Below are 17,959 nucleotides of genomic sequence, written 5' to 3'. Positions count from 1 at the left end.
AAACAATACAAAACAAAATTTAAAAAAAAACTAAGAATTTCCATACTCTAAGATAAAGACTCCATAACTGAAAAATAATATATAAAATTGCACAATGTATGATTTTATAATTTAACAATTAAAGATTATGTATATAAGAAGGAAAATACCCCCCCTCAAAAAAAAAATAGAAATTTTTTTCTTGACTACTAGTATAATGGTGGTCAAATTTTTCTTTGTTTCACTATACCTTCTCATATTTTCTAATTTCCCAACACTGATCACACATCATTTGTAATTAGACAAAAAAGTCAACACATAGATTGGTTAAATAGGGAGTATATAATTATTGCCCCCCAAAGAACTGGAAATAGAATAAAGAGAACATACAAAATTCCCTAAAATAAATGACTGTAAAATCAAACACATACTAAACTAGGCAAAGCTAAATATTGCATTTGTTCAAAGAAAGGTATAGTAAGCAATTGCTGTGATATTATGGAGAAATGAGTACAGTCCATCAAGGCAGAAAGAACATTGTCTTACTCTTATCTATAATGTCTAACACACACAGAGAGAGAGAGAGGGGGGGGGGGGGGGGGGGGGGGGGGGAGGGGGGGAGGGAGGGAGGGAGGGAGTGTGTGTGTGTTTGTGGGCACTGTACTTAAATAGAACAGTATACATGCAACTCTTCAGTTATTACGAGTTCGCAAATAAACATCTGTTGAAAATGTAACCTACTAGAACTGAACAAAAACTGAGAATCAAGAAAGAGAACCAAAATATCCACCCCACAATATAAGTGTTTTATAAAAGCTTTCCCTAGGGCACAGTGGGAAAAGTATACTGCAGAAAGTAATGTACAAGCAAGCTAAACGACAGGAAAGACCATGATTGGCCTTTAAAATCACATAGAGAATGAACGGAACACATAGAGTTCATTAACAAGTTAATAGGTAAGGATGTAGCTAACTGCAAGAGTACTTGTTTAATATGTTTAAGCCTCTGCTTTCAATCCCCAGCATCTCCCCTCCCCTCAAAAACCCCAGAAACAGGAAATAGAAAAAAACAACAAGATCCTAATACATCAAGTATGTATGCTTAGTCGGTGGTCTTTGACTACAGTTGGAGACCCTGTTATGAATTTGTGATTTCAACATATAGAAACCTTTGAGGAGACTGATGTAGAAGCAGTTATAGATGTACTGTTATACTTAGTATATTGCCTACAATTGTGTGTGTGTGTGTGTGTGTGTGTGTGTGTGTGTGTTAGGCATTAAGGATAAAACTAATGCAATGTGTACTTCCTTGGCCTGTCTGCTGAGAAGGGTTACGGAATGACAGCACAGTTACAGTGAACATGCCAGGTACCACGTCTTGGTTTCTAAATACCCTGTTTTATAAAAAGAATAGAAGTGGCTCGTCCAGAGTTTGGAACAAGGAAAGTAGAGATGACCACTTTGTGATGCCAGTAGACGAAGAGATGCTCCAAGCGTGTGGAAACACATCAAAGGGTACAGACAGCAGTGGGAAAGAACTCCAGGCTTGGCATATTTAGAATCACTTCAGTAAATACTGGTAGTGAAAAAATAGTTCACTATAAATAAAAATGAGGCAAATACTCATTTTTGTTCATTTTATATTTACAGAATTAATAATATGTAAATAAATTTAAACTGGAAATGTATTATACTAAAATTCAATTAATTAGTATAGAACAATTTTGAAAACTAAAACTACCCTTACAAATGGCACTGTAAACAATCATTCACTCCAGAAAAATTAACAGATGTTAGAATTGGTGAAGAAATGATCATTAGAAACAGATGATTTAGCCAGTTATGGTGGCGCACGCCTTTAATCCCAGCACTTGGGAGGCAGAGGCAGGTAGATTCCTGTGAGTTCAAGGCCAGCCTGGTCTACATAGTAAACCAGAATATGTAGAGAGACCATGTCTCAAAAAAATAGCTTATTTGGATATTTGGACTGTCTCATGATATTACCCTGTACAGTCTCAAAAATATCAGCTTGCAAGGGGAAGAAAATGAGTTTACAATTGACAAATTTGGAAGATGCTATTTGAACCAAGCTGTCAAGGGGAACTCAAGATAAAAAAGGGTATCGTATCTTGCATATACAAAAAGCAACGGCCAAATAAAAACACAGGGAAAAATTCTGCACTCTNGACTACAGATACAGAGCTGAGGATTGGGTCGATTGTAAAGTGCTTGGATAGTGGGGTCAAAGTCCTGAATTTGATCCTCAAAATTACAAAAAAAATACATATAAACATAGATAGTTGAATAAAAGAAATCAGGTATGCAGATATAGGTAGATTAGTAAAAGTCGACAAACTGAATCGATCATTTTTGGCAATGCTATACCCCCGTATGTCCTTATTTATCACAACAGACACATTTCTGCATACTTAAAATTATTGAGGAAGCAAAAAAGAAACATAGGCAATATTTTTCAAAGAAAATAATCTATCACTAGTTGTAAGTAAATTAAATTTTATCAAGATTGCATAAAATCATACAACCTGTCTCTGTATACACACAGAGATGAAGCTGGTCTTTAAAGTACACATCTATTTACATTATGCTATACTGCTTTACATAAAACGAGCAGGAAGAGATGTAAATCCCATTATCATTAACACTGCACCTTCTGTGTCCAAAAATTGTAATAGAAATAGATTACATGCAAAGGAGACAGTATAAGAGACCTAAGGATGAAGTATGAATTTAAATTTTCCAGCTCTACAATTTATTGCCTATGTGACCTTTAGCAAGTTGCTTAACCTCTCTGTTTTATAGTTTCCTCACATATAAAGTAGTTCTCTTTATATATATGTATATGTGCATATATATGTATATTCACATACATTGTAGGTCTCTTAAGAAGAGACCACAGAGCAAATGTGGTGTGTTTGAATCCCTGGGTTCAATCCCTAGCACCACAAAAAAAAAAAGAATAAATATGAAAACCTACCTTACTATACTAGCATAGTATTTAGCACATAATAAACACTGAACAATGTAAACTAAAATGATAATGAAAACAATGATGACCATTTCTTCCTACAGAACATTCATAGAAGAAAAATTATTTCCTGGCCAATAGTCTTAGTCTTACCCTTGATAAATTCTAGCCACTGGTCACCAGGTACACAGTATGGCTTAAATTGTAGAAATGCATCTGCTCTCTTCCATTAAAAACAACTCACAGATATCTGTATGCTAGAAGTAGTCTTTAGAGCTATAATCATAAGTCTACAAGCTTCTGTATTTGACAATTTGTATAACTATAATTACCTTAACATAAAAATATGCTATTACCATCCCTAAAAATGACCCTTCTAGCCTAAAGTTGCCTTTATTTTTACTGCTGATCATTCAGTACCTGGGTTATTTTACTCCACCTAATAAACCTTCGCCCTTAAAAGTTTTCGTATATTTGTGATATCCAATTCTGGCATGACTTCTGAGATAAAGAAATCACATAATTATGAAAAAGTCAAATGATTTAATAAGCAATGCTCTTTCTGATATAAACACCTCCATATTAAACAATCTCAGCGAAACACTAACCCAACTATGGTCACGTTTCACTCTGCAGCTGCTCACCAATATCCCTAGCACAAGTATGGGGAGCAGATACCATCCATAGTTTTGAGATGATTAAAACTTTCGCTTAACTAGGCCTTTTATATGTGAAGCAGGAAAAACAAATCCCTGGATTTAAAAAAGGGACAAGATTTTAATCATAGGAAATTGTCTAGAAAAATGTCCTGTAAAAAATGTATAGGAGAGGAAAAACAATTACTTCATAAACACTTGTTTCTTTAAGAATCAAAAAAAACCTTACACATAAGTTTTGTCAAGCACAAAAATCTGTTTTAATATAAGCAGCTGGAAACTGTCATGCAGTGTTGTTATACACACCTGTGTAATTGGTATCTCGTGCAGATTTATTAATAGCAAGATCATTAGAAGGAAGGATTGCTTCATGAATCATCCACAAAATCTTTGCCCCTGAGGCAAATGCTATAAACAATAGGCACTAAGATGATCTTCGAATGAGCTATTTTCTATAGCACAATTATAATTTAGTCTAACAATCTTTAGCCATATTGACTGTCTAAACATTACCCCATTAAAAATGTTCTGTACCCAAAGAACATTATTAAATCACCTATCTACTTCAGTAGAGGAAAATGATAGCATTCATAATTAAGACATTTGCTATGTGTTTTCAGCAGATTTTCCCTCATAATTATGTTGTGATTACAGTAACATGAAAGTTACTTTTTATACTGGTGGGACACACATTTTTCAGGATATACAAAGGGCAATGTGATCTGAGGTGTGCTGAGTACAATAGGGACCCTGTTAGCTAACTTTAAAATGGACCCAGAATATCTGCATCTAGGGACTAAGAGTCATTTAACCACGTGAAGGCCTCTGCTATGATGTCATATTTAAGTAATTTAAAAAAAAAACACCCATTATGATTACTCAATTAAAGCACTTAAATAATGCGTCACGCACTTAGTTAAGTGAAATTAAGTACCATGGCCTTCAAACTGGAGAACATTTTCTGCAAGAAAGCCGTTCACTGGCATTTACCTCTTACCTCCAGGAGGAGAGAGGGTGTTGGGACAGCAGACTGTGGCATCCATGCTACATTCCTAAAGGCAAGTGGAACTTTTTGCTCTGTTATTTCCCATGTCAATCCTCCCCCACTCTTCTAACCCACAAAGCTCATGCCCATTTGAAAACTGAGAATTCTTTTCTTGTCAATAGGTGAAAGGCAAATTTTCAATTTGTTCAGGTGACTTTGTGAGTTTAAAAAAAATTGTGAACAAACAGAAATCCCTAACTTTAAAAAAAAAAAAAAGATGCAAAATACTCCTGAAGCATAGGGCTAAGCTTCTCTACTTCACTCTGATTGGTATGCTACTTTAACAATTGTATAGGAATGATGTCAACAGGACAGAAAGCAGGGCAGAAGTCTGCCGACCTGGGGTTGTGGGGAGGTTCATGTTGCCTAAGAAAAAAGCATACGTGAAGGGAAGATCTCCATCAAGGCTGTTTAACACTTTGACGGTAGTTAAATTTTAGAGGAACCAAATATTAAACTATATGCCAAGTTTAAAGAGTGCGTGGGCTGGGTACAAGTGGTGAAAAAAGCTAGTTGGCAGACAGCAACCCAAGGTGGGGGGTAGAGAGAGGAAGAAAAGTTTTAAACACCCACCAGAGCCCAGTGACCCATTAATGTGTGTCCCCACAGCCCTGCCCAGCCCTGGTTCCACTCTTGTCCCAGAAGAGGTAGCTGCAGGGAAGCAAGCGGCCCTGTTTTTAAACACTTGAAATTCTCCCTCAGACCAGCATTGTGAATTGTGTTTCTTTCTAGTAAAAGCTAATTTTGGCTTCCGTAGCCAAGGTCAAGGAGTAAGGAAGGTAAAGGATCCAGTGGTTTCCGTGGGAGCGAGCGGCGAAGGGGCGGGAGGGAGGACTTACCGCAGCCTCTGCGGGCTGCCCCCACAGACACAGGGCCAGCAAGAGCCAGCCGGCGGCCAGGCACACTTCAGGCACTTGCATTCTTCTCTGGCTCCCGCAGCTCCTTCAGCACCCGCACGGAATCCCAGGTCCGTTCGGACCGATTGACATAATCTTGAGGGATTATTGGGAAGAGAGCTAGAGCTAGGAAGGAGCAGTGAGTGTCCCAGTTATGCTGGTGCACTTGGGTGAAGAGAAAGCTTTTATATAAGAGTGAAGCGATTGAAAAAAAAAAAAAAAAAAGAAGAACAAGAACAAGAAAGAAGAAGCTGTTCTTCCCTCCCCCCTCCCTTCCCCAAAGCCGGTCTCTCGGGAGCACTTTGCCTTCTGTTGGGACTTGCAAACTTTCCGCACTCACGTCCTACAAATCTACTTTCCTCGCTCTCTTCCCTGCACCGCCCCTCCCAGCCAGCGCTGGGGAATTTGAGTATCACTCCGCCACTGCTTCACACTGCACCAGCAACCTGCGAGGGAGTGACGCTCAGTTATTTGAGGGAGGGAAACTTCAAGATCAGTTGATTGAACACCTCAAATCCAGCCACCAAGATTTCTTATTTGTTCATTTGCAACTTCTCTCAATGGAACTATTTCCTGATCAGTCCAGCTTTCCCTCTGATTTGAGCTTCAAAGCCACTTCCAAACAGACCTGAGCTGGGACTATTTTCTCTTTAGCGGATGGATTTCAGAGATATGGTGCCTTTAATTGTTAATCATTAGAAACAATTTTTTTTTTTTTTGCCTCTGCTCCCTGGGCTGCTTGCTGGCCTTTGCATTCCAAGTGCTCATGGGACAGAGTTTCTGTATACAAGCAGAAGATGAGAAAATATTAGATATCTATAAATGAAGTAAAAAAATGAACATATATATTTGCAAATCCTTAATGCATGTTATAACACATGTAAGATAAGATGTATTAAGTAGGTTAATAATTTTATAAGGTTTAATATTATCATAGATTAGTTATCTACTTTTATTTATTTATTTTTATTTACATACATTGAGTTCCATAATTAACATTTATTACCTGTATCGAGCTAACATAAACATATGACATATGACAGTCATAGTGTTTCAGGACTATGACAGGTAAATAAATAACATTAGTATAATTCCTTATAAAGAGCAACACCTCATTAGAATTGTCTATAAGGAGCCAATAGTAGCTGAAGTAGATCCCAGATGAAGTAGGCATGAATATTACCTTGATAAATCTTATAGACTTTTTTAAGTACCGAAAGACCAAGAAGATACTTTATGTGGATTCATTGGAATGCTTTCAGGAATCTGCTGAGGAACTCTTCAGAACATTTCGATTCTCAGTCCCTGGGTTAAACTACATTCTCTCTATATTTTGAATTGTCTTATGAGGACCAATTTATCCTCAGGTTCTAGTTAGTTTAGAGATTTAGACTTAGAACTACAGAGATTTCTACCCCCGCTTAGTGTACAATCAGTTAGAATAAGAGTTCGTGCATTTGGGTTCCTGGGGCAGGTACTTTCAGGTCTATCTGTCTGTGTAGCAGTAGCATACTTAATTCTATTCATGCATAAGTCTCTAGAGACCTGCTCATGAAGCGTTGGGACTGTTATGTGTAGAGATGCTTGAACTGAGAAAGACAAGCAGCTTCCCAAGGTGGGGGGGGATGATTGACAGCAGACAACCCCGCCCCGTTCCCCTCCATTCCTTCCTCCCCGGGCGCATGGAACTATCTCCTGAGTGCTACAAGTTTTAGCGGGCACCGCTGAGTGTGTTTTCCTTCGGAGCACTTTTTTATCTAGCAGCTCTCTTAGTTTCTTCTAAACTAAGCCATTTCGCCCCCTTACACTGTCCTGAATAAGGAACAAACTGCCAAGCATCAACGGAGCCCGATGAGCCCGCGCCGTGGAGCAGCTTAGCAGTCTCCTGGGACCCAGCTCCGGAGGAGCCACAAGCATGCACCCTGGGTGAGCTGTTGCTGCTCAGAACTTTTTCTCCTTTTCAACTTTGGGCTGCATTGCCCGGCCAGAACTTTACTTGCACTTCTGTCACTGCAAAAAATAAGTGCGAGGAGACATCAAAAGGAAGCTTGGGGCTTGGGGGCGGGTGTTGCTCACTCAGGACCCTGTAGTTCAGAGAGCCCATGTTTCTCACCCTCCCTCTCCTTTCAGATTGTGGCTGTTCCTGGTTTCCTTATGCCTCACCAAAGAACTGGCAGAAGCGGTAAGGCTTCAAAACACACACCCCCCTTTTTTTCCTCTTATGTTTCCGTTGAGGGTAACAGAGGGTTGCACCAAAGCAGAGCCTTTCTAATAGGAGTTAATAGGGTTCTTGAAGAAGAAAAGTAAGCAGAGTGTTAGTTTAATGCTTTTGGAACTCAGCAATCTTCCTGTCTTAAAACCATTGCTATAGGTTTGGGAAATAGGAAATAGAGGTAGATAGGGCAAGATGCACAATTTGTGAATCTCTTCAGGACAACTTCAGATGACTGACCACTGATGCCTTCTTTTGATAGGCAGATCTGCAAAGCTGAAGAAACGTAGTTCTTCCTAACTTGTAAGAAGGATTGGCACAGAAATTTAAGGGTGGGAAGCAAGCATAAAGGCCCGGGACTTGAAAGTGGCAGCAGGCAAATAGGGGTTTAACTTTATGTTTGCTTGTAAGTCTTTTCATGCATCAAAAAGTTGAAATGCTTAGGACAGAAAAGCTTTCTAAAACGTAACCTTTACTGGGCTGCTTAGGTATTATCCATGAACTTACCTAGAGATTCCAGGCAATGGAATTTGTGTAACTATCTGGTCAAGAAAAGTTTAATGTATCCCAGAAAATAGAGAAGTCCCCCACACAATTAGTAGGATAATTTCACAAAGGTGAAATGACTAAATGATCAGAAATGCCAGTTTTCCAGTTGAGCCAGTTACTCATGCTGTTCAAATAAAAGTCATTAACTATCAAGTTATATTTCATTGGTTCGTTTAAAAGAAAAACTATAACAGCAAAAGTAATTTACAACACACACAATAAATAAGCATGCTTGCAGTTTTCATCTTGCAAACAAATTATATTAAAGGATTTGCTCTTTAACAAGTTGTAAATACTATTTTAGAGCTGTACTTACTTCGATTCAATAAGATAACTGACACATTTGTGAAAAAAAATAGGCACTTTGTCCTGACATGATGTCTTTATGCAAATATCAGTGAGGAGAGATGAGTTTTCCTATAAAGAATATTACCAGAAATAAAATCTAAAATTTTGTGACCCTGTAAGTCAGAATATCAACTTTTAAGTATGTTTCTGCTAGTCTTTGTAAGAAGAAATATTGATCTCAGGCTCTTGTACACGTTTTTGTAACCTGGTTCTTCCAGGATATAAGCTTAGTAGTTATGAGTTTCCTTAAGGGTCTAATACTACATTTATTGAAAATGGAGCTTTTGATTTTGCTTTGTCCAGCAATCTTGCCACTGGTTAAAACAATGTAGAATACCCCCAGTAAAATGGTATTTTCAGACTTAGAATGATTTATTGTTTTTAATATGATCACTGTAGATGGACAGGCATTTCCTAGATACCATATCTTTTCATTTCCTATGAAGGAGGATAGTATTTCCAGTCCTTCAAGGCGTTGAAGTGGGTCTATACATCTGGGTTGGACACTTTTGTCTCATTGTTTTACAATATCACATCAGTTGTCAGTTGCAGTAAACATGGTACAACTGGAATAAGCCTTGAAGTCTACTAACAATACTTACTCTGTTGCCTTAAAACCAGAACTGCTGCATTCAGTCTTCTTTACTTGTACAAAGCATCCTTGGTGTGGGAAAGCTGTTTTTAATGACAAAGAGAAAGGGAGGAGAGTCGCAAAATACCTTCCCAGAAGATGCTATTATTGAGGGGATTTTTTTTCTCTTACTGTCCTTGCATTGTGTTCTCTTCATTTAGTCTCTGTATTTGTGCTGTTTTTTTTGTTTTGTTTTGCTTTTCAGATAGTTTGTAGGCATTTGAATTTGCAATACCTTGTTTAAGTGATACTAATGCAAATAACTTGGAATATATCTGTAGAAACTCTGTTGCATTTCATTACAAGAAAGTTTCTTCATACTGTGAAAATTAAGTTTCCGATAATGGAATATTGGTAAGCAACTAAAAAGAGGGTCATTTAGTTGCCTTTGAGCTTTCCCTTTTTAAGAATTTACAAAGCAATTCTACACAAAGGAATAGAAAGCTAAATGTTAAAATCCATTAAATTTGTTCTTCAGGTGAAGTATCTGCACGGTTTTTCTTAGTGAGACAGACTTTAGGATTGCAGAACACCAGGAATCCTTCAATTAAATGCTTCAGTCCATAAGGGTCTGGTGGAGATTAGACGTAATGCACAGAAATTTAAATAAACATAGGACCCTACATGTTTTCCCTACAGTGCTGCTCAGTATGTTTCTTAATGGAGACTGCTTAATAGTAAAATATCTTCATAGGAAACACTAGAAACACAAACCGCGTCCCAGAAATCATGTCTAGTATATAAAATATGGCCTAAAAGTAGTGAGAGTCTATGTTTTTTTATTTCATTCTGCCTGTATTCAATCATGCTTTCATGGAAGTCTCCAATATACCCAAGCTGACATAAAGTAAAAAGACTAATAGGACACATATTTGGGTGGGGAGGATAATAAAGGATAAAAACATGTTTGTCATCCATATTCAAGTAAAGATCTGATTGTAATACTAGATCCTTTTTTCCCCCAAAGTGTAAACATACCCAGGTTGGTTCTTCACAGTCATTACAGCAGCCAGTAAAGTATGACTGTTGTTTTAATGGAGTTCAGGAGCCATTGGCAATTGATGGCTGCTGGAGGAAGTGTCAGTTATCTTCTGGACCTGTCCCCTGGTAGGTTTTTCATGCTTCAGTAGCCCTACAGTCATATACTGGCAGTACTAAGTGGACTCAGCAGGTTAAGAAAAAGTCGACTAAGCTGGAAGGGTGAAGTGGCCATGGAGTAGGACAAGAGAGTAAGAAAGGAGGAAATGGGTGGTGGATTTGATAAAAATAATATTGTGAACAAGCATGAAATTATCAAAAAGTAAGTTAATATATATTTTTAAAAGAAAGAAATCAACAAACTTCCTTCCCATTTTATTAAGTATCTGTCTTTTCTTTTTCTTTTAAAAAGAATCCACACAATATAGTCTACCCCCCTCCACTCCCCACTACCTTAGCCACCCAACTTCATACTCTTTCTCTCCATCTCTTTCTCTAAAAATATCAAAACAAAAAGACAAAAAGTACCTAAATAAAACAAAATAAAAATACACTCACAAAAATGTGGAGTCCATTTTATGTTAACCACACTCCAGGGCAGGCTTCTACCTACAGTTTTTCTATAACAAACATTGAACTCTCCTGTATTTGAAAAGCAAACCAAAAGCCAAAAGCAAAAGAAAACCCAGAAATGTAAAAATATAAAATTTAGTTTTCTTCGGTAGATCTAACCTTTTCAATGCAATTGATACTAATTTCTTTCTTATTTTCTTCTCCTTTTTGACACTGTATTGTATTACAGCCCAGCTGAGTTTGCTCCACTACAATTGCTGGGTTTCACCTATTAATGTCTGCTTAACTGCCAAGTCCAATGATTTCCTCCCAGTATCCATTGTGTCTTTCCCATATTCTAATGCTCCTCAAACCCTCTTTCTGATCTTCAGAATACTGTGGCCCATTAACTAATGCTTCTCTGATAGTTTAACATATTATTCATTCAATGGATATTTATTGAGAGACCTCTACATTGGAAGGATGTGTTACACCCTAATATTCCAGTGGTGAACAAGTCAGGCATAATCTTCAGTAGAGAACTTACAATCTTGAGAGTTTCATGTTCCAAAATTGTGACTTTTCTCAGCATTTCATACTTAGCTACATTTTTGCCTTAGTAACTTTAACTATGTCTCTGTATTTTGATGACAATCAAATTTAAATCTCAGTGAAGCTATCCTTTTTGAGCTCCAACCCTTTATTTCCAACTGCCTACTAAGCCTTGTCTCTAAAGCACTCAAAACAGTGCCTGGAGGTTAGTATAAGCACTTGACTAAAGCCAGCTATTACTCTGTTTTGCCCCAAACACAGCATATTAAAAGATAAAATTGTTTTCCAGTCATTCTCATTGACATTTCAACATAACTACTACCTTTTTTCCACTTTCTTCACCATCCATGCAGTTTCAGGAACAAACTATAGAATCAATCACCAACCTCATTGTCCATATCATCAACGACGTCTCCTAATTTTATCAAAAATCCCTAGACTGGTATTCTCAGTCACACTCCATTGATTGTAGCACTCATCTACAGTGTCTGAACTGGCTTTCCTATGTGATTAGTGTATGACCTTCTAGTGGATAGCCAAGTCTACTCCCCATAGCCTTCAGAAATTGTCTTTTCCTTGTATTTCTTAAAAGTTACTATTGACAAATCCAACATTGGTTGCTTTAATGGCAAAGAGAGAGAGAGAGAGAGAGAGAGAGAGAGAGAGAGAGAGAGAGAGAGAGAGAAAGAGAGGACAAAAAACCCTCTGGGGTCAGTGAGATAGCTTAAGTAAGTAAATTCACCAGCACTTCAAGCCTTAGGACTTGAATTTGATCCCCAGAACACGTGTAAGATGGAGAGAACCAACTCCACAAAATTGTCCTCTGGGATCCACATATGTGTATCCTTCCCCTCACACATCAATAAAATAGTAATATTTTTTAAAACTCCATTCAATGGTGTAATATCTAAGAGAAAATAGAAACATGATTTTGCCTCTACCCATAGTTCCTAGTTGTGTGACTGAATTTACCTGCCTTAGACTTATTTTCTCATCATCAGAAAAGGAAATGACACCTCCCTCCTTAGGTATTATTGTGCTTTGCAAAGTTAAATGAGGCAATGTGAACATACTGTGTACAAAGTAAGTCTTAAATCCCCCAGCCCACCTCTGACAATTGTCCTCTATTGTAATTTCAAAAGAATCCCCCGATTTTGGCAAATGATACATAAGAAGATGCGCAAAAGAGATATCAAAAGATTCATTTCTAGAATCTATCCGCTGCAATGGTCATGCTTTAATGTTGTCCTCCTCATTGTCTTTTCCACATTTTCAGCAGTAACAAATATCTTGTAGTGTTTCAAGTTTACAAAGCATTCTCCCATTACATAAACAGCTCTAGGCTATCCTGTGAGATAAAATAGGACAAGTGTTCTTGTGGGGGGGTTATCTAAGATTTATCTAAACTCAAAGAACTAAGAAAAGGCACAACAGTGCACTGTCTCCAATTGAGGCTTTTTATCATCTCTTATCTGGAGTCTCTGCAAACAAACTGAACTGTTCTGGCTTCAGTGCTCAGCTGCTGCCCCACCCCCTTTGCTGATAGATAGCCTTCTTCTCCAAAAGCCACAGTACTTATTCTAAAACAAACAGGACCATGGCGCCCCTTAGTACCATTCAACCCCCTCTCCTCTCTTGATGTCCCATGGAACTCGTTTGGATCACAGTTGTCCTTCTGATGTTGCCTCAATATACCAAGCGTCTTCCCTTTACTTTTTTCTTATCATACTGTCTTTGTGTGGCTGTGTTCGTATCCCCTTAAATCCCAGTTTAGGAATTGATTTTTCTTTAATTTTGCCTTCTCTGTTCCTTATGGCAGCTGCTGTTTATTCTTTTGCCCTTCCGTCAGTGAAAATTTGTCTAGAACCTACTGAGTGCTAGACAGTCTGGTTGACAATGGAAAGGAAAATGTCAACTCCTAAACCTGTGTGAGTACATTTTGAAAATGAAGTTAGAGGAATCCTAAAAACATTAGTTTAAGGCCTGTATGTACTCTGGCTTGTTTAGCTATGTGAGTTTCTGCGTTGTAATTGGCATTGAAGTTATTGCTGGGTATTCCCTGTGGAGTCAATCACAGTGGGGAGCCTTTATTCACAGAGGACTCACTCCTGCAAAAAATCGTATCCCCCCCCCCCCCAGATCTACAAAGTTCAGGCAAACTGAAGCCATCCTGGCAGGGGCAAAGATATCCTAAAGAGGGACATTTGTTAGTCCCCATCTTTGATTATCAGTCTCTTAAAACAATGAACTCCAAGGAAATGGAATTTCCTCAATAATCTCATACTGGGAGAAGAAAAAGAATGGCTGAATGAAGCCTGGGGCCAGCCTGAAAAGGAAGTTGTCTCCCAGGAAGAGATTTCACACACTTCTGACAACTTATCAGATCACCTTGCAGGACAGGCTGGAGCCTGCAGGATGGAGGGCCACTGCTAAGTAGGATTCCAACTGGACCTGCAGTGCTGAATTGAGCAAACCTCTTGCTCATGCCAGGACCTTGGTGTCAGGTCCAAAGGAACTCCATTAAATGCAAACTGCAAAGGACTGAGGAAGGGATTTGTATGAGAAATGAAAAATGCTACAATTTCTTTCCCTCTTGCTTTGTTTCTACTGTTATATTCGGACTTCAAAAGTCCAAAGTTTGAAGATATTAATCCATGGAGTCTCCTTTGGATCTGACACTTGGAAGATGGACTTGGGAGACGCTGGTCTTTGTTCCTCTTCCCTAAGTGACCATGCCACATTTAACAAATTTCTTGTTTTTACTATTACTTTAATATTGTGTTGGTGGCAGCTGGCTATACCAATCTTGTTGAGACTGCCAAATACCAGCCTTTGAACCAAAAGACTCCCAGTAACAAAGCCTTGCACCTCTTCTCAAGCTCCTTATGGGTTCTGTATGCAACTCTGCCAATTCTTTTCAGGATTTTAATTCTTTGTAGAATGATTCATAACAAAGCTTTGTGTTTAGAGACAAATACACCTACATTCAAATGCAGACGCCATTATAATCTATTGTCTTTGGAGAATTATAAAATTCATTTCTTTTTTTTTTAAATGACTATTTCTGTTATTCTTTTCCACTCACTAAATTGCCACTCTCCTAGAGATATTAGGTGAAGCCATTTTGGGAACAGTTTAGAGAAAATTGCTTGATTATTGTTAAGTATGTTTTGCAAGCTTCCTGTGGGAGAAAAGGAGTCCGGATTGTTATTAAACTTGTTCCAGATTACCCCAACATGCTTCACCTCTCTGGCCTTACCTTTGTGACCTCCTATGGAGATCCTGGTCTCCACCAAAGAGTCTTTCCAAAGGCACCTCTCTGAGCTTCTTTGAAGTCCTAGTCCTTTTGTTTGCCATGAATGGGGCTAGTTTGGCATTATCATTCAATCTGGTTTGCTTGTGTTCATGGGGAGCCTGTGTTACTCCAAATGTCTCTGACCATGCAACATACATTTTTTTCACAGATGCTAGGCTTTCCTGGAATATATTGGGGTGGGTCTTTTGTAGGCCAAACTGATCTTCAAAAGACCAATTTTTCTCTTGAGGGCACAAACATTAAGTGATACATTTTTGGACCTGTTAAGCATTTAAGTGACAATTTTCCTCCTGAAGGGAAGAAGTTAACAGAGAAGAATCCAGAATGTCTGTTGTCTCCCAGTTCTGCTTGTGAATATAGCAGTTCCCTTAGAGTCAGGGATACAGTGCAGAGTCATAGTTCCCAGAAACCATGATCAAACTGCATAGACACCTTCTAGTACCTAGCTTGAGATAGCCAGAGTGTTCTTATGGATAATAAAGTCAATATTATCAAAGGAAAAGACGTAATTTGTTAGAATATTTGTCAAATTCTACAGCCATATATACCCTTTCTTCCAAGCCAAATCTTATAAAAAAAATCCCCCAAAATACAAACACAAGAAAAATAAGTATTTTGTTTATAAGTCACTTAGAAGAAAAAAAATGCAAAAAAAAAAAAAAAAAACAAACCCAAAACGTCTGAACGTGAACCATAAATGTCCACAGCATCTCTGTTTTCTTTTGGTTATATAATGTTGAGAAAACTCTGATGCACTCTAATAATGCATCTCATCAGGTAAAGGCTGTTTGGATTCATACTTTGCATTACAATCTTAAGATATTCCTGAGTTAAACAGAAACCTATATGTCCCAGTCAATAGCCACACAATTCTCAGTTTTTCTGTCTTTAACTCTCTCATACACAAACATACAGACGCAAGCACAAATTAACTTTCCAGCATATACTAACATGATCAGTGCTATTTCCCAATGTTTAAATATATGGAACCTAAGGCATTTGCATAGTATATGCTTTGTTTCACAGGGTTTTTTTTTTAAGTTTCAAATAGATTTGTAGTGAAATTAAAGTCTGATGTTGTAGGATTCTTGAAATATCTCCTCGACCCTCATTAAAATTCACAGGACAGAATGAAATACTGTAGAAGATTGAAAGGGGAGGAGGCCAGTGTACATTGTAGTTACTGAAGGTTCTCACCGAGACGGCAAACATTTCTTCATTGCGTGTTCTGTATAGATATTCTGGTTGATCCCAGACTTCAAGGTTTCTTCTCTAGATCTCTATAAATATAGTTGTCTTTGTCTGGATTTACATTTTACCTTTAAATTAAAAGTGTAGCTATATCGGACAGCCCTATTAAAGTATAGAGGAAGAATCATTGTCTACTATAGGTAACAGATGTGGGAGAGGTGGATGATTTTCTCTCTACTGATTCCTCATTTTCAGCCAGTATATATAGCAGTGTGAAATTTTTAAATGTAAAGCACAGTACCTCAGAGTCAATTGAGTGCAACTCCCTTCGGCATTTTAAAAGATTCATATACATGCACTTATTGTTAAGTTTAGTAATGCTCACCCTTTAATCTGAGAGAGTGTGTGTTTATTTGAAGTCTTTTATCTCTACTAAATTTGAAATTTTTTTGTAATTTTTTGATTGTTTAAAAAGTTTTTGAAGATAATCTAACATGCACAACACTAAAATGGTAAAATGACAATTTAAATGGATTTTTCTTTCACCATTATAGAGTAAATTAACAGCATGACAGCACATCATTCCCAGACAATATGCATTTCTTATGAACAAAGACATTCTGCTGCATAGCTAGTTTGCCATTTAGCCAATTATTACCATATATTTTAGTCCACAGAAATTGTGGTGATCTCCTATAATTCCAGATAAAAGGATTCCCTGGGGAAAGCTGGTTAGTTAAAGTAGCCAGAGTAGGTGAGTCCTGGAGTCAATGAGAAACTGTCTAAATAACGTGAAAACTGAAAAAGAAAAACACACTCGGTGTTAGCGTCAGGCCTCCACATGCACATGCACTTATACATGTGTGCTCACACACAGGTGAGCATGAATCATACACACATGAAATGACATAAACCTACACAATGGAGTGTGGATGTTCTCGTTAACCAATCATCTGCTATTGGGCACCCAAAGTAGTTCCGTATCTTGACTATTGCGAACAGTGCTGCAATAAATATGGTTGTGCCTGCTGAACACTTATTCCTTCACCTTCAACAATAGTCTGTTTCCATTTTGTTTGTTTTTTATCCCTTCTTGCTGGTCCTCAGTCTCTATGTGGAAAAACATAAAAGCTAGCTCATCTAGTTGGGAGGATTAGCTAGAGTGTTCCTAATATCCCTGATCACTGTATGTGCTCAGTAAACTATAGCTGCCATAGGCCGTGAATTATCATGTCCCTGGGCTGTAACTCCTCGTTTTCTAATCACCTCTATAACATGCTTCTACTCGACAGAGATCTTGCCAAGAGCACAGCCAACAGTTACTGCCACAACTTTCTGGGGTTCCCTTCATTAGCCTAGTAATAGCCATATATCCAATAATGGACCTGGTTAGGACAGGATTTTGTGGTCCTCTGAGTCTTAGGAAGAAATTGACTGAGGTAAAGTTTAGTTAAATTGTGTTGGTGAGAGAGACAGAGAGAGAGAGAGAGAGAGGCAGAGAGAGATAGAGGCAGAGAGAGACACAGAGAGTGTGTGTGTAATTTCATCCTCCAGTTTATAACACTATTCTTAGCCTGATTACCTTAAAGCTCTGGGGGAGGGATAAAAAAAAGACACTTCCTCTTCCCTTGTTTGTCCAGCTTTTCTCACATTCTGCTGCTAAAGAGACTGACAAGTGAAGGTGCCAGGTCTATTAGAAAGAATACCTGCTTGCTTCATACTGGCCTGGGGCCGCTTATTCTGGATGGAGCCATCAAGAGCCATATGACTTTCAGTTGCTATTTACTTGGAAGAGAATGAGAGGAAGGATTTATATCAAGTTACCAGTCCCTTCCTTGAGCCTGTCCTGTCCTGCCTGAGCTGTCCTCTTTATATTTTTTTATGTCCACTATTAACTGCCAGTAGCAGTGATACACTTCTGCTTAGATTCATAACAGAGTCTTAGAACATTTGAAAGCTCAACCCTTCGAGAAGTACCAAGGCTCTTATGGAAGTTCATGTGCCCAGAGAGAAACAGCCAATCTATGAGGTTCCTTACCCTCATAATTGCTATCCCTTCACCTAGGATA

At 38.1% G+C, this 17,959-nt stretch overlaps 2 protein-coding genes across 2 annotated transcripts in view; one reads left to right on the top strand and one right to left on the bottom strand.

Moving 5' to 3' along the window:
- Positions 1-5,915, bottom strand: part of Col4a5 (collagen type IV alpha 5 chain) — a 203,090-nt gene extending 197,175 nt beyond the window's left edge. Inside the window, exon 1 of the mRNA XM_050123992.1 lies at positions 5,505-5,915. Coding sequence (XP_049979949.1) covers positions 5,505-5,585 — 81 coding nt within the window. The 5' untranslated portion in view covers positions 5,586-5,915. The remainder of the gene's footprint in view (positions 1-5,504) is intronic.
- Positions 5,916-7,231: 1,316 nt separating this feature from the next.
- The window catches only part of Col4a6 (collagen type IV alpha 6 chain), a 298,496-nt gene continuing 287,768 nt past the window's right edge, over positions 7,232-17,959 (top strand). Inside the window, exons 1-2 of the mRNA XM_050124047.1 lie at positions 7,232-7,487; positions 7,692-7,743. Coding sequence (XP_049980004.1) covers positions 7,477-7,487; positions 7,692-7,743 — 63 coding nt within the window. The 5' untranslated portion in view covers positions 7,232-7,476. The remainder of the gene's footprint in view (positions 7,488-7,691; positions 7,744-17,959) is intronic.

This window comes from Alexandromys fortis, unplaced genomic scaffold (genome assembly GCF_014885135.2).
Source record: "Alexandromys fortis isolate MF-2015 unplaced genomic scaffold, M_Fortis_MF-2015_v1.1 scaffold_195, whole genome shotgun sequence".
Classification (NCBI taxonomy): Eukaryota; Metazoa; Chordata; class Mammalia; order Rodentia; family Cricetidae; genus Alexandromys; species Alexandromys fortis.
The sequence above is the reverse complement of the archived record's forward strand: the minus strand, read 5'-3'. Positions and strand labels throughout refer to the sequence as shown.